Here is a 17,500-nt window from a genome sequence, read left to right as displayed (position 1 = left end):
ACTATCATGACACCTCACCATACCGCTGGGGAGGCAAATCTGACATTGACTTAGCAGTGGATGAGAATGGACTGTGGGTTGTCTATGCAACAGAACAGAACAACGGGCGCATAGTGGTGAGCCAGCTCAACCCCTACACGTTGCGTATTGAAGGATCCTGGGACACAACTTATGACAAACGCTCTGCGTCCAATGCTTTCATGATTTGCGGAGTGCTGTACGTTGTCAAAACAGTCTATGAAGATGATGACAACGAAGGGACGGGGAACAAAATTGATTATGTTTATAACACTGATAAGAGCAAAGAGATGACGATTAACATACCATTCCCCAATTCCTACCAGTACATTGCTGCTGTGGATTACAACCCAAGAGATAACCTGCTATATGTGTGGAATAACTACCACGTGGTCAAGTACTCGCTTGACTTTGGCAACAACGGTAAGTCCAACCTTCAGCACTATTTATTTTACATTTTCTACTTTCTCCACCTCTTCCACCTGCCTGCCATTATTTAAAGTCTTCATTCATCATAGTTTCAGATTAGAAATAACAAATAATGCATAGTTGTCTTCATAATGAATTGACTAATTAGTTAATTAATTAATGTGACTTTATTAAATATTCACATAAAATACATTGGCATATTTGTAAATCTTTTAATATTTACCAATATTGATATTAATAATGTTAAGTGTTTATTTGTTGTAACATATGGAATAATTACAGCCACTAATCTTCTTCAAATTGCTGATTCTGCAAAATAACTCTGAAATGAGGAAAAGCATCATCTGTGTCTCCTTTCTCAGTCATGACTATTCCCCCATCATGATATCTGCAGGTTTTCAGAATTAAAAATAACAACAAGACAAACAAAACTTCTAGAGCATATCGTAGATGTATATAACACTGTTAAGAGCAAGGAGATGACGGTCAATGTACTGTACCATTCCCCAATTTCTACCAGTACATTGCTGCTGTGGATTACAACCCAAGAGAGTTAAACTGTTCTGTTCTGTCAACTATAGATATCTTCAGGGTTTGTATTTGTGGGGATTCAGAACCAAACAGTAACTTACTAATACTTTCTGCCTTTCTTAGAAGATCACTATTGATGTCATGCAAAGCCTTATATACTGTAACTGCTTCCTGCCTTTCACTGTACCATTTGCCAACACTTATCTTCAACAGTCCCTAGCTACTAAACAAGTTCCTAATACTTTCCTCAAGAGTGGAGCCAGGACTGTCTGAAGGGTGGAAAAACGAATGCTTCCCTCAGAAAGAACATATTTCTCCATGTCTGTCTTACTTATTAACACAGTGACAACAATCAAAAAATTCAACACAATGCACATGATTAAAGCCAATGACTCATGGTAACTGTTCACTAAGGAGAAAATTTAAAACACCATGACTAGCCGACACATTTAAAAAAAAAAAAAAAACCTTGCTGTCAATACACACATTTTCTTTTAAAATGAACTGAATCACTTAAACAAATTTCATTTTTTAAAATGGAAAGTGCAATCTTGTGTGGGACTTGAACTAACAGTTTTTGGAAAAGACTCACTGTATACCATTTTTTCTCTGTAGTTGATTTTCACTAAAGAAACTTTCATACAAGTGACAGTTTGATTCGTTAGTCAACTAAAGAGTGAATGAACAGGGATTATTTTTGTTTTTTTAAATTTTACATACTGTTCCGATCGGTACACTAGCGCACGCTAGTTAATTAATACTTCAAACGCATGCTTACATGTTAGTTTGTAAGCACATGCACACACACACACACAAAGGGGCCTGTACTCATGCAGGGGAGGTAGAGTGGAAGCCCTTTTGTGTAAAGGGGGACGGCACTTTGCTCAGGGGCACCCCAGCAGTACTCCAGAGGCAAGCTGATACCTCCCATTGTCAGCTCACACTCCGGGCGGGAGCTGGAATTGAACTGCCAATCTTAGGAACATTGGACGACCTGCTCTATCATCCGCTCTACCACTGAGCCACTGCCGCTGCCGGGATCAGTGGGGGTGGCAGTGACACAAAGTGACAAAAACATTGCAATATATAAGATGTCCACATGATGCCCCATTAGGCAAATAAATTACATATGTCCTCAGCCAAAGAAATGATCCAGAATGGTTCGTCTGAGTCCTCCACACTTCCTCTGACTCTGAGTGTATTAGCAAATTGAAGAGTGTAAATTCTTAAAGCTCCAGATAAGTCAGTTAGAACTGAGGAAGCTGAGAGGCAAAACAATTTTCAAACCATTAACAGAATTCTAGTTGCTTCAGAGCTAACTTTCAAAAATATACATTTATATTTTACTTTTGTACTGTCACTGATCTTTTTAAAAAATATGGATTCATCCAATGTGCAAAATATAATGTGGCTTGAGGACTGTCTCATAATTTCTACAGTCTGTCCACCACATTTGTGTGAGGCGCAGACTACTATCATCATTTATATTGATTTTACTAATAATGGCAATTAGCACGTAAAACATTTACTTGCTCATTGTTATTTTGTTGCTGTGCGTGATTATTATTAAAACTGACACAATGAAGTGTTATGAAAGAAAGATAACTCTTTTGTCTACAGCAATCATCAAATCTTAAAAAATCCAACTGTACAGAGACCCATTCTCTACTGAAATAAAAAAGTATCATTAACTGATAACAAGTTGCAGTCTAAACTTTTCTCAGATTGGAATGCACCCAAACCTTTCAATCCTTGTTCTATTAATACTTGATATTTCATCCATATCTCACCTAAACCCCACAAACTCATCAATTTGGTAGCAAAAATTATGAATAGGAAGTAGGCTATTTTTGATTAGGTACAAGCATTATCATTTATCATAAAATGAGTAAAATGAGTGCAGGTAGTCCTCAACCTACGCGCACAATTGGTTCCAAGAGGCTGTTAGTAAGCACAATTGTTTGTATGTTATTTATCAAATTTCAATGCCAATACTCATTCATCATTCATTTTCTGCTGTTTCATCCGCCGTAGCGGGTCATGGGGACCTGGAGCCTATCTCAGCTGGCATAGGGCGTGAGGCGGGGGACACTCCGGGCACGACGACAGTGCACCGCGGACAGACAACCATGCACACACACACTCCTCCTATAGGCAATTTGGGACCGGCCAATCAACCTGAAGCGCATGCTTTTGGAGGTGGGAGGAAGCCGGAGAACCCGGAGAGAACCCACGCACACACGGGGAGAGCATGCGAACTCCGCACAGAGCGGACCCGCCGTGTTGTGAGGCGACAGCGCTATCCACTAGGCCACCGTGGATGCCAATACTAATCTAAATAAAGAAATACAGAACACACCACTTTATTCTTGATTAGTTTCTCAGTTAGCTCAACCAATAGTTAACCTAAAATAGCAAAACATTCAGTTTTAGCGTTCAGGAGTCAAAAAGCTGTTTATGCTCCAGGGCAGAAACTTATCCGGTCAACAGTAGTTCCTACCCAATACATCTTAGCTCCTACAGGGAAATAGCCCTGTCAATAATTTAAAAGAAATATGAAAAAAAAGACAGGCTGTGACAGACCTTTCTTACAGTCTACATTGGTAGCTCTAACTGTCAACCTGACCCAAATTGTCGATGCTCGTGAACATTCCTGTACACAGAAATGCATTGTGTGTTTCTTTACCTGCCCAGAAATTGGCAGAATTATGGATAAAAGGATGAAACGCTGCAGATGACAGACCAGCAGAAAACCTGAAAAGGCCACATGTTGTCCGACATCAGGGCAAACTGTTCACTTAGTTTTATTTTTGCTGAATTCTTTTGACATGAAATGTGAAATTGTAATCTATTTGATGTTAGTGTTACCTGCTTTGCATTGGTTGTGGCAGAAACTGCAATAGATGGATATCATGGTGCTGATTGCTTGTATCTACGATTGTTCATAAGTCAGATTTTCATATCTTGATACTTAATGGGCATTGAATGGCTAGCCCTTTAACCCCTATTTTGCAAACAAAGTTCTTCGTTCAAGTTCAAAATTTAGTTTTATCATGAATAAGTTGGTTAAATGGGACAAACCTGACCCCATATGCAAATATGCAATAGTGGTCATTTGTACACAACAGACCATCTAAACAAAGTTTTTTGTTTGGGATTGGTGGCAACCAAAACAGGGCTAAAGATAGTGAATATTGATTTACATTTGTCTCATAAACAGATTGCACGTCATTTTTGTGCTCACAGTTTGTTAAGCTGCCAACTTGTTACACAATTAAATTAGTGTGAGCTCATCCTTTACATTGGCTTAGTTTGAATCAGAAAATCAAATGGAGATGTCAAATGTGGATGTTTATCAAGACTGTACACTGTGACAAAATTGAAACTCTGGTTAGGAGGCTCATGAATCCAGATTGCTGGTTAACTCATCTAGATCAACTGCAAATGCTGGTTTTTTACTATTATCCATCTTAAATAAAAGTGACTACTGTCTGGCCCAGAGTCACTCCCTTTCTAATCTGGTGTGAGGTTTGAGTCCACCCTTCCTTTTCCATTTGTCTAGATTGAAGGGCTTAGGCCCCTGGAGCCTGAAGGGCTATTTGCCAAACATAATTGCCTTTCAGCACCTTTCTATAGAGTGGTCAAAGCAGTCTAACTGTGTGTCTTATTAAATGATGTCTGAATTAATGCATGCTCTTACACAAAGTTAAAATGTGCACTACAAGGAATTACAGAAAGAGGCTGCAATAAACTTGGTTTCTACCGATCAGAGGCCATAATGTGAAACTGTGTATGTGTGTGTGTGTGTGTGTATGTTTGCATAAAGATTTGCAAGAACTCCTGTAATGTGGTAATTTATTGACAATGTGAGTTTGTGTTTGTCTGTCCAAAAGTGTATAGTATGTGTTTATTACGGTGCACCTGAGAATGTAATCACTCTCATAATGATGCTCAGTCTGTCTCTGGAGGCTCTGAAGTAGCATCGTTGGGGATTCAGGGTAGAGAATGACCTCTAGTGTTTAGCAACAAGCCAAGTGCTGACCAGCAGGAGATAAATACATGCAATCAATGCTGCTACACTCATTTATGCTCCTACTTACTTTGCTCTCTCACTCAATGAGGACAAGGAATAAATCAACTACCTTAGGTTCATGATTTTTTCATTCTTTGGAAAGAGGGTTGACAAGCTGTATTTAGGTGACCCCTAGCTATTTTCGCTTGTTATTTCTAAGCATGCCCCCCATCAAAGATTACAAATAGTTTTAACCTTTTCCATTCAACTGTCCATAGGTAATTGGTACAGTATATGGTCTATAACCAGCGCTTCAAAAAATGTATAGAAATCATTATAATTTCCAGGGCCCCTAAAGGTGTGCTTCAGATTCTTCATATTGCTTATTTTCTTTAGATTACTTATAAAAATAGCCAATTTTTATGTTAGTTTGTTCACTATCAACTATGATGAGGCATACTCATTCCACATTGGCATTACTGTAATTGAATTTTTCCAGTAATTTTCTAGCAACTGCATTTGTGTTTCCTCTAGTTAGTTCAGGAAACATGTCAAGGAAAGGGGCTAGTATGCTCCCGAAGGGACGTGAGAGACCACACTCACTGATAGACCATAATAGTTACCCTACTTTGATTTTTAACATCCCGTTTATTCATAAAAGTCAAATTACAAAATAATCACGTTGACACAAAATCCATAAGAGATTAATGTAAAAAGAATTTTCAATAGTACTCTGCGTGTTCTGAACAAAGAAACATCTAACCTTTTAACATTTATCAAACTAAAAGAAAAAACCAGACAAAATTAAGAAAAAAAAGAACAATTATCCATTCTCCACAATCATCTCTTCTACAATCGTGTCTTTTAATTTTTTCCTTAGTTTTTGCAATCTATAAAACTTTTGGTCTGTAAAAACTTTTTCACCTGTTCTTGTTTTACTTTTCGTATAAAAGCTGATGCTATCTAGAAACTGGTTGAGGTCAGGAAAAAAAAAATCTACTTTTGCCCTTGAGCTTTTGTGTCTTTCAGGATTTTTTTTTCTTTTGCGAGAGTGAGATAGAGATAGAGGTCAAAAAAGACATACGGAAGTCTTTGGACACAGCAGTTTAAGACATCGCTGAAACTAAGTCACACTACACATGAAAGTCTACTTCGGCACAGTAATAATTTATAAAATTAGAAAAAAATCTCAATTACAAATTACGAGGATGAAAAGTAGCACATTGAAGAACAAGAGAAGAAGGTACACATTTGTAGATGAGCAAAACCAGCTGCTTGAGTGGAATGTTGGACCTGCCAATACTAATAAGGTAGTAATTAGTGAGTAATAATGTAGTATGGCATTATTGCAGTTGCAGGAAGTGTATTTCACACCTAGGCCTTCAGTGATGTTCTGCTTAGTCAAACTTAAATAAATACATCTCAACACTGTAGACGGCTTTCACCGCTGGCACCAATGTAGCGTTCGAGAACTGAGGCCTTTATAACCTCACTCAAATGGGCACTTCCATAATTGTAAACCTGCATTGGAAAAGAGGGCACCCTTGTCATTTCCTCTAGAGATCCAAAGTGGAGGTGCCACACCCTTTGTCATGACTGCTGGTTTGGGAGCATTATATAAACATATGTAACACTATAGCATTATTTTTATTTGCTAAAACAACTTTTTAAAACCAAACTCCAACAAGGCTGAGTGCAGGTAACCCACTAGACCCTGTCAAAGGCCTTCTCGGTATCCAGTAGTACAGCATCCATTGGTGCTGTATTGGAAGGGTTCAACCACATTAAATGTAAGCGCCTTTATAGATAATCTGTTGAAGATCTACCCTTTATGAAGTCCACGTGGTCTAGTTGTATAGTGTGCTGTAGAAGTGGTTCAAGCCGTAGGTTCAATGAATATACCCCAGGCTTGAAAAATATTCATCATCTTTGTGTGTGTTTAGCTTAGCAATATAAAACATGTGGTTAGCTTTAAGCATGAGAAATTAGAAATCCCAGTGAAGAAATGAAAATATCAAGGTTTATCTCACCAGGCAAACATATATAATAACGGTATTCTCTTGTGTATTCCATCCCTCCATTGATACAGCATTTTTGAAATGCTTATCCTCTCTTCCTTGGTACTTTCTTCCTTGCATTTATTGTTTTCTGTGTTGTATTGTGTTTCTTTGTTAAATACCCATTCTCTCTCTTCCTGCCTCTGACACAAACATATATACTCTGAGAGGCAGGAATTTCAAAATTTCCCCTTAGCCTTCTCACATGTCTTTCTCTTTAACACTATTTTTATGCTGTTTTTCTTCCTATCACTCATATCTGTGGCTTAATCTGCCCCCCTTTGTTGTACGGGAGCCTATCCCACATCATACAAGTCTATTTCATCAAGGGTCCTTAGATGTATATATTATAGAGGCCTCGCACATAACTGTCTACATATAGTCAAAGTCAAAGTCACTTGCCTCACTTGCACCCTTTCCTCCATTCCCACACTCCCCAAACACTCCCTCTCTCTCTCTTCTGTTTATGGAGTTGTTTCATCATGTCTTCTTACATACATATTGTAGAGGCCTGCCCTACGCAAGCAGCATGGTTCAGATGAAACATTTGAATAATTTATCACACCTAGTCTGTCTTGCCACACTTCTGAAAGTTTTCCCAACAAAGTTGCAAAATTATTCATGTTATCTGCATCTTTGAGGGGGAAGGAGGGGGGGGGGGCATAGAGCACAAAGTTGAACAGATCCGAGATTGTAAACACTTCCTTCACCATATTCTGCCCCCATTTTTATCATTGGTATCCTTTTCCCTACACCTCTATGTATTTGTATATGCTTAAATTCTCAGTCATTTTCAATCCTGTCTCACTTCCATCCACTGAGCTAACCATTTTAGGTTCAGTAGTTGAGGTGAGGCCATCCGACTGCACATTCTATTTGATGAATAAAACACTGGGATTGGTTAATGAGAAATGGAATGTGTGAATTTTTTTGCAGAAAACTGAATTATTTGTGCTTCATTATATAGAGTGCATGAAATATGTTCATTAAGAGACAGTATTCATACATTTAATACCACTTTTTCCGCTTACAGCGGGTCAAGGCTTTGCTGGAGCCTAACCCAGCTGACTTGCGGGTGAGAGACAGGGTACACTCAGAGCACTGCAGAGCCACATGAAAGACAAACAACAAGGCACACGCTTACTCATAGCTACAGGCAATTTGAACTGATCAATTCACCTAAGGTGCATGTTTTTGGAGGTGGGAGGAAGCCGGAAAAACTGGAGAGAACCCACGCGAACACAGGGAGACTGTACAAATTAAGCACAGATTGGAACTCGAAACCCGGAACCGTCTTGCTGTGAGGCGACAGTGCTACCCACTGCGCCACCATGCCTCCCTAAGAGACAATTTTATTTTTCCAACTGAACAATTTCTCAAACTTGGCTGGGCAAGCACATTCAGGGGCGGCAGTGGCTCAGTGGTTGAGCGGGCGGTAGAGTGGGTCATCCTATGATTCAAGTTCGGTGGTTCGTTTCCCGCTCACGCCCAAAAACACTCGGTGTGTGAGCTGACAGTGGGAGTTGTCTGCTCATTTCTGGAGCACTGCCGAGGCGCCCTTGAGCAAAGCGTCGTCCCCTTTACAAAATTGCTCGTGAGTGGCGCACCATGAAGAAGCTGCCCATAACTCTACCTTCCCTTGCATGCTTACAGGCCCCCTTGTGTGTATGTGTGCTTTAAGGGCCTCTACTCTCTAATATGCATGCATGCATTTGAACTAACTAGAGTGTGCTTAATTTCCCTTCGAGAATCAAATAAGTATATTAAAAAAAATACATTTCAGTGTTTCAGAATTAATTCACACAGTTTGACTATCTGTTGCTGCATTCTCTCAACTGCTAAACCTGTGCTGGAAATTTTTCCATCTTTTTTATATAATAAGAACAATAATTGAAATACCTTTTAAAGATTCAGGTATATGTTTTGCTCATTAACTTGAGTTTATACTAAAACACCCTGGGCTTATATCATAGAGAAAGTGTCAAAAGCCATGACCTCCTCTGCTCAGTGTCTGTTCATGGAACTTAAACTCTTCCTGTTTGAACTCTTAATGGTTGCAATCACAGCCCCCCATATCCTGAGGAAGTCAAGCACTGCTTCTATTGTCTTTACCCACTGTCCATTTATTTACACTATTCTTCCCCACACCTCCTCTCCAGTCTTTGTTTTTCCTTCCTTGGCACCAGATTAGAAAAGCAACAAGGCAAAGCAGTACAGGAAATATTGAGAACAAGCTAAAGTGGGATAAATAAAAAGAGTTCATGCTTGAAGTGGAGACCCTTTTACCAGATCACTGATTAGACTGACTCTCGACATGCCTGCTGTATTCGACTATTTTGTGTGTGCAAATGTGTTTGTATGTGTAGCATGTGTATGTGTGTGTGTGTGTGTGTGTGTGTGTGTGTGTGTGTGTGTGTGTGTGTGTGTGTGTGTGTGTGTGTGTGTGTGTGTGTGTGTGCGTGTATGTGACCCGATTGTGATTATTGATCGCTCACTTCACTTAAACAGATTTCCTTAGAATACTTTGTTTGTAGATTGTAAAATCCTTGTATTCAAAATTTTATGTAGATAACATATTTTAAATGTGAACTTACACGATTGAACATTTCATATATCTACTTTGCTAGCCCTAGATTCTAAAATACAGTCATACTGATGCACACACTAAAAACAAAGTTCACAATCCATTTCTAATCTTGGACATCAGTTAGCAGTATTGTACCGTACGCAACAACATAAATGTGTTCTGTCTTTCACACTTTATTCTATACTCTGATCTCTCCACTTAATTCCCAAGTACAGTAGATTATATTCCATTGTGATAGTGGCTGAACCATGAAGTGAGGGAGTTGGGTAAACCTTTTCCTTTGTATGAAGTGTGTCCTTATCAGTTGGATGTCCCCCGCCAGCCCCTCTGTGGGTGTTTGGCCTTTGCATCACTTCTCTTGTGCCAAAGAGCAGATGCCAAATTAAGCAGGCCTAGACGTGACAACAGGTTGGAAGAGAAATTACACTCACAAGAAGCCACAAGAGCTGAGTGTGTTTCCATAGCAGTGTTCTAATCAGACTTGGTTTATAAAGACAAGGCTAGACAATGCTCTGAGAGAATGTTAATCTCCAAATCGTAGGTCTTGCTGATAAATTATGGGCAGTGGCATACTGAGTAGCCTCAGGCTCACTCGTTGAATGCTACATCTCCTGTTCTCCTCCTCTTGCCCTTTATATATTCACATTGTCTCTGTTGACCTTGCTTAATTGTAATCAATTCAGTAATTTTCTTATATGGAAGAGGCCGTGATCTGGATTGTATCATAACTCACTGATGAGTCCTTGCACTGTGTAATATAAAAAAAATACAGGATGAAGAAAGATGATGAAGAAAGAAGAATGCAACTAGAAAATGTGCTGCAGGTTTCTCCAGCCCCAGCAGAAGGTTGACATGATTATGCAACTAGTAGGGGGTGATGTGGCGTTTCAATGTGACATACTAGCTGTTGAACGTGGTGGCACTTGCCAGCCATTTTGAGGGAGGCTCTGTGAGTTGAAGTGTTTTTTATCTACAAGTATCACTCCTTTGAAGTGCAGTGGTCTGTCTTATCAGCAGGCAAGAGCTGCTCACCACAAACTCTGTGTTGCATATGATGGATGTGTATTGCGTTCACATTAATGAGTGAGAAAGTAAATTTCTCCACAGAATGTGTGCATCCTCATGCATGTGAGCAGCTTGAGGCACTACTGAGCAAAAAGTACATTAACAAGTGAGTGTGTACATTTGTGTCTGCACTTTAGCCATAGGCAAAGGCTGTTATCGTAGTTTGCAGCCATTTTCAATGTCAGTGCCACTATCTAGCTTAGAAAGCCCTGTGCCCTCCAGATTTAAATTACGTCATTACCGCTTGTCTAGTCATCCCTTCTTACTGCTCTGGATGGTGTGTGAATGTGGGTATAGAAGCAATAAGGAACATTTAAAGAAAATGCTAAAAAAAATAATCATGTGTAATATTGAAGAGGCCTTGTAAGTATAATATACTTCTCAGACTCAGCTCCGTCATACTCCTGTCTCAATTCACCCCCCCCACACACACACACACATCTGTCTGCATGTCAAATGATCATGTGCTCGTATCCCAGGCTGACGACAGAATCTCTGTAGCCCCTCTGGTATTGTGTGAGATAGACAACTTCATGAATGCTTCCAGCTTGCACTGACTCACCTTCCCTATGGGCTTGCTGTAGATCAGGAAAACAAACAATAGAATAGAACAGAGCAGAGCAGAGCAGAACAGTATAGAATAGAATAGAATAGAACAGAATAGACTAGAATAGGAATACAATAGAATAGGAATACAATAGAATAGAATAGAATACAATAGAATAGAATACAATAGAATAGAATACAATTGAATAGAATACAATTGAATAGGAATAGAACAGAATAGATTTCTGCTGTGGAATGTGGCTGTTTATCATTCAAACAATCAAAATTGTATTGTCATGTGCACAGCAAACACAAAGAGAGGCAGCTGTAAATTATACGGTATTCTTGTGTCACAAGCTCTCTCTTACAATTCTTAAAAAATAGTAATAGAAAAATCTAAATATGTGATAAGATATATGCCTATTTAACTAAAGCGAATTGGTCGATCCAAAATTATCTCTAGTTGTGATTGTGTGCATGAGTGGTTTGTGTTGTTCTGCGATGCGCTGACATCGCATCCAGAGCATCTCCCTGCTTCATGCCGGTAAGTCCACTGGGATAGTGTGCAGCAACCCCTGTGATATGCGTGAGCTGAAAAAATGATATGGAAAATGAATGAATACTATACACAAAAATATAATTAAAAAAATAATAATAATAATTAACCATGGGTGTCACAATTTAGGATACAGAAATATTGCAAAATTCCTGTACTTATTTTTTCTCCCTTTTGTGTCACAGTCATGTTCTTGTGGCATCTGTCTTGACAAAAAAAAGGAACTTTTACATTTGCTGATACGGTGACCTTACTTTAGCCCATTTAATCAAGGCTTCGGAAGTTTAAATGCAGGGAAATATGTCAGGCTCCGTGAGTACAACCTATAGCCCTTTTTCCTATTAATGTTTCATGATGCTGTTATGTCATGTTGGTGTAGCTTCCTGCAGCATCCGTAACAGCATCCTGAGTGATGTGAATGAATTTTAAATTATCTTATTTTTTATCCAAATGCTTGAAAAAAGTAAAGAAGGACACAATATATTCACAACCAGGTGCAGTTGAAAGAGCTCTGAAAATAGAGAAATTGAAGTATAATATAATATAAAGTGTACCAGAAAAAGAAAGGAACCTCTGAGTGAGCAGCAAATCGGATGAATATTCTCAATAGAACAGGGGACATGAGAGATAGAGATATATGGGCAAGGAAGTGTTGTGGCCCTTTGTCAGTGATGCTTGCAAGCTTTTGTGTTACCTCACCTCAAGCTGCCAACCTCTGAATTTTTCTCCCTGTACTTAAATGGCAGCAGACATCAACATCACACACGCACGCACGCACGCACGCACGAACACACACGCACACACACACACACACACACACACACACTTATAGACACAGAGAAGCACAAGCACACAGACCATTATTCTTCTATTTTTGTGGCAGAGCATGTATAACAGTACATAGACGGGTACACACACACACACACACACACACACACACAAACACACACAGATTGACAGTCAGTCCCTCGGCCACTGCTGCTACGGATGATTGATGGCAATGTTCCAAGGAGAATGCATGAGACAGGGCAGCAGTGATTCAGTGATGGGGAGCAGCACAGTTTAGGTACAGAAACACTCCACTGAGTTGTGGAGGAATAGAACAGGAGGAGCTGGATGTTACATGGCTGTCAGTCAACAAGACAGACATAGAAGGAGAATTAGAGAGAAGGGAGCATGATGTCTTTAATTAAACTTGAAATCCACAGGAAGGGACAAGTTTGGTTCACAGTAAATAATATAAACACTCACTGTTTCCTTCCACCTGCTCCTCACACTTCATTCTCCACTCTCACACCTTCTCTATCAATCCACCAAAGCACTGCTGTAAATTGACTGTGCGCACATTACACCACAATCGAACCCCATGCATGCATGCATGCATACTTACCTAAAACTCACTATGTACAAAAATGAAAATATTCAAAAATTCAAAGCAGCCTCTTGTGATAGATAAAAAAAAGAGGAATCTAATCATAAGCACAGTTTGTCACATCAGGGAAAACTCCACACTTTAGCCACCAACCTGGCAGCAAGAAATGGCTGAATTTCTGAAATCTTCAACAACTGCATTACCCAGAAATCTTTTAACGAGTTGAAAAATATAAATCATATACAGAGTGGCTGGTGGAGATGACCAAGAAATTTGATCAGGAATTAAGGAGTATTTCACTGTTAATTATGATTTGTCTGATTCTTTTTAGACAATATTCCCAATGACTAATCACAGAATTTCAGATTATGAAATAATCAATACCTTATGTGTAACTTGTGCTCTTTGTACTCTGTCAGGAATTTTAAATTCTCTGTTTTTGAATCAAAGCACTGTTATTACCCACTTGAATGACCTGTTATCAAAATGTATTTAGTGTGCTGTGTTGATTTGACAAAAACACCCAGTTATGGATGTGTACAGTTGGACAGCTGTTAAACTATATAATTTTACAAATTTTAATCTTTAAAATCGTGGAACATACAATCCACATACATTAAAACTCTTTCAAATTGAAGATTGCCTTTAGAAAATGTTCTCCACCAGATAATGACTTCCACATGATTGAAGACCTTTAAGATTATGCAAAAGAAAAGAGCAATGATTTTTGCCTCTGCTCTCTTTTCGACCTTTCACCATTGATTTGTACCACATGCAACTTAAAGCAACAATAGCAAATAGAGTGAGATTAAAATACTGTACTACATTCACAAGAGGACACTGTAACACCTCACAAACAAATGCTCTCTTTACATCATCTCATCTTTTCCTTCTTCATGTCCTTCCTTTGAACAGGGACACTGTGAATAATTTAGCTTTTTAAAAATGAAATATTAACAATAAAAGAGCATGTCCCTTGCATTTATCTGTCCTTTGTGTCTCTCATGAAGTCATGGTATTATGAATCATACATGATGGTTGTTTTTTTCAACCCCTGTAGACAATGAGAACCATCACTATTGAAGACTAGTTTCCTATTGTATGTTAAAACAGAGGCCATGTTTGAAGATGTTGTGATTACATTACTTGCACATGCACATTTATTGTATGTTGCTTGTCGGCAGGTCTAAAGATGAGCCATATAGCACTGATGAAGAATGACAAGTAATAAAATATTAATGAAATGAAGTCATCAGAAACATGAGCTACTCTCCATCAAATCTATTTGGAGCTGAGCAAATGAATGCCTGCCAAACCGTTAGAGCCTGTCACGATGATATTATTTACCCTAGTAGACTATTACTGACAGAGATGGCTTGCTTGATTGAACTGTGCCCCCTGTTCTTTTTATTTCATCTTTCTGAGTCTACATTTTCCATTTCTGTCCTGATGTAAAGACCTTGGGAAAAAAATCTAGTTGACACTGTCAAATATTTTTACTTAAAATATCCAGGTACCGTAAATTGTTGAGAAATTAAACCTCCTACTTTCTTTTCTTCTCAGACTATCGCCCACCTCCCATGATGCCTCCAAGCCGCAGCGGAGGAGGAGGAGGTGGTCCAGTTGGTGGTGGAGGTTCCTCCTCTTCATCTACCAGTCGCATCACGACCACTCGTTCTCCTCCGTACTACACTACCCCACGCCCTTTCCTTACCACCTCCCCTGTTCAACGATATCGAACAACTACCACAGTTCGTCACCCTGTCCTCGTACCTGCCAGTGGGTCATCATCTGACTCCAACCAGATCCCGGACACTAATCACAAAGCAGGAGGACGCCCTCCTCCAGTTCAGGCTGCTCCAGCAGCCCAAGAGCCCCCTGCCCGACCTCCCCAAGACTTCTGTAGTCCAAGAGTCACAGCCGACATTTCGTGGCCACAAACACAACAAGGCCAGACAGCCAAGCAGCCTTGCCCTGTTGGGACCCTGGGTAAGGAAACTGCATGGATGGCTGGACAACAGCATGTAATCACAAACTGCTGTAGAAGGATCATTGAGTGAGCTTATGAATGACAGTTTTAGGGTGTTACACGAATATGCTAAAGTAACATTAAACAGGTGTGGTGTAACAGATTTGAAAAAAACTGAAAACTGAATAAATAAAGAATCCAGGATTCACATCCATATACAAATCCACCTTAAAATTATCATGTCTCACTTGGACTCAGATCCAACACTCCAGAAAGTTTAGTGAAAACCTGTTTAAATTGTTTTGAGACATCTTTCCAAAGAAAAAAAAAAGAAAACAGAAATAAATTACATAACTTACTGTTATTGGTGGTGGTCTCTTTTGAACACGTGTAATAAATGTATTCAAAAGACAACATTTAATGAAGCAACAACACGCATTAAAGAACACAAAACTTATATTTCTTTAATTGTTTTTTTTTATTTCTCTGTGAAGCACTTTGGTGACTATTTGTTATTATCAATGAATGGCATGAATAAACTGACATGAAAATTTTAAATTATCAAAATCAGCATACACGCAGAGGCACACATGTAAGACACATTTAAGGAGCTAAATGAACCTCAGGCATCTCATGAGTCACCATGTCTGCTGGTGAATGTCAATGTTGTCTTACCCTATTTGTTTTGCTGGTCTTGCAGGCGTGGCCATGTACGTGTGCTTGGCCCGCTTGGGCTACTGGGATCCCCAAGGCCCCGACCTCAGCAACTGCACGTCGCCCTGGGTCAATCACATCATGCAGAAAGTGAGTCTGAATTCTGCTTCTGGCCCTTGGAGCTCCCATTGAGCCCTAGTTTAAGGGTATGCGTTATGGATGTAGTCCTAGAGCAATTTCTCATGCACCAAGAGCCACTGACCACTGGGCAAGATTTCAACCACAAATCTATCTTAATTTATTAACCCTAACTCATGTTTGAGATATGAGAAATTTACAAAGCTGGAGGGGAGTCGAAATATCCAATAAGGTCACTTACTCACGCCATGCCCATGGTAGCAGGCGAGCCGACACGATGGTAGCTTGATTTGCATAAAAGCAAAATATGCTGGTTTTACATAGAAATCATGATGGTCTTTGATTCGTAAATATATTTTCAGTCTGGGAAATAGTAAAATACCTAACACAAAATACCACAGTTTAAATTTATGGTGCTAACTGTTCATCTATTTCTTAATATTTCTTCTCTATCTCAATCTAACCTTTATCTGTCTGCCCTTGTCCTTCTATACTCTCATTTTTCCGTCTCATTTCCTATTATTCTCTTTTTTCCATTCCCTCTCTCGTTGTCTTTCTCTTAAAATTGATGCTAACTTTATCTTGGTGACTTCCCCTCAACGTCTTACCTCACCTGACTTATCTCACTTCTTTACTGTTTCCACCCTGTCCACCTGTTTGACTCAGCTCCGTTCGGGTGAGACAGCAGCCATCGTTGCCAGGGAACTAGCAGAGCAGACCAAAGGACTTCTGCGTCCTGGCGATGTGCCATCCACAGTGCGAGCCATGGCCCAACTAGTCGAACTACTCGATGTACAACTCAGGAACCTCACCCCTGGGGGCAAGGACAGTGCTGCTCGCAGCCTCACCAAGGTAAAGCAGCACAGGACGGTTACGTTGATGTCTTTTGAGAGATTGAGTGTGACGATTTTCTTGTAAGCACTAGTGTGAAGGAGGATGTGAGGTTAATGACAGAAAATTAAGAGAAGACACTTCCTAATTCATATTAACAAAAGAATGTACAGTCTCAGGGGTAAGGGTTTCTGTTTTATCTTTATTCTTCAGTGGTTTGAATAGTCTTTGTGTGATGATGAACAAGCACTCTAGATGATACACAATAGCTTTCATAGATTATTTCATTCTCTTCTGCGAGTTTGGCTTCCTAACACGTTTTACACAACAGTATGGGTGACAGATAGCTGTTTTCAGTCTCTGGAAGGGTTTCTCAATTCTCTTCAAATCAGGACTGAAATTTAATAAAACTCTGCCTCGGCCTGGGAGCTACTTTCATTAAGACACACAGCAGTTGACAAGAAAACAGTCATTCACCCATGTTTTAGGTCACAACCCATTTCTTAATTGAGTTAAGTCTCTGAGTTATAGCAGAAAAAATGCTGTCAACAAGAGGCTCTAGTGTTTCCTTCAGGAAACAATCATAGGAAATTGATTGCAAATATGCAAAAGAACTGTTTTACTGCTCTAGCAGACTAGGAAATAATTTTATTTTTTACACTGTGTTCATTTAGGTAGTCATTTAAAGTGAGCTAAATCATTTGAGAACGGCTGACTGGATGGAAGACTCTTTTG

At 39.4% G+C, this 17,500-nt stretch overlaps 1 protein-coding gene across 2 annotated transcripts in view; it reads left to right on the top strand.

The window, feature by feature from the left end:
• Positions 1–17,500, top strand: part of adgrl3.1 (adhesion G protein-coupled receptor L3.1) — a 111,800-nt gene that overhangs the window by 51,474 nt on the left and 42,826 nt on the right. For both annotated transcript variants that reach the window (XM_068321481.1, XM_068321480.1), the window contains 4 exons: positions 1–441; positions 14,737–15,162; positions 15,843–15,946; positions 16,601–16,786. The exon at positions 1–441 is cut by the window's left edge and continues 348 nt beyond it. In XM_068321481.1, coding sequence (XP_068177582.1) covers positions 1–441; positions 14,737–15,162; positions 15,843–15,946; positions 16,601–16,786 — 1,157 coding nt within the window. The remainder of the gene's footprint in view (positions 442–14,736; positions 15,163–15,842; positions 15,947–16,600; positions 16,787–17,500) is intronic.

Source organism: Antennarius striatus, chromosome 8 (genome assembly GCF_040054535.1).
Source record: "Antennarius striatus isolate MH-2024 chromosome 8, ASM4005453v1, whole genome shotgun sequence".
Taxonomy (NCBI): Eukaryota; Metazoa; Chordata; class Actinopteri; order Lophiiformes; family Antennariidae; genus Antennarius; species Antennarius striatus.
This window is presented reverse-complemented; position numbering and strand designations above follow the sequence as displayed.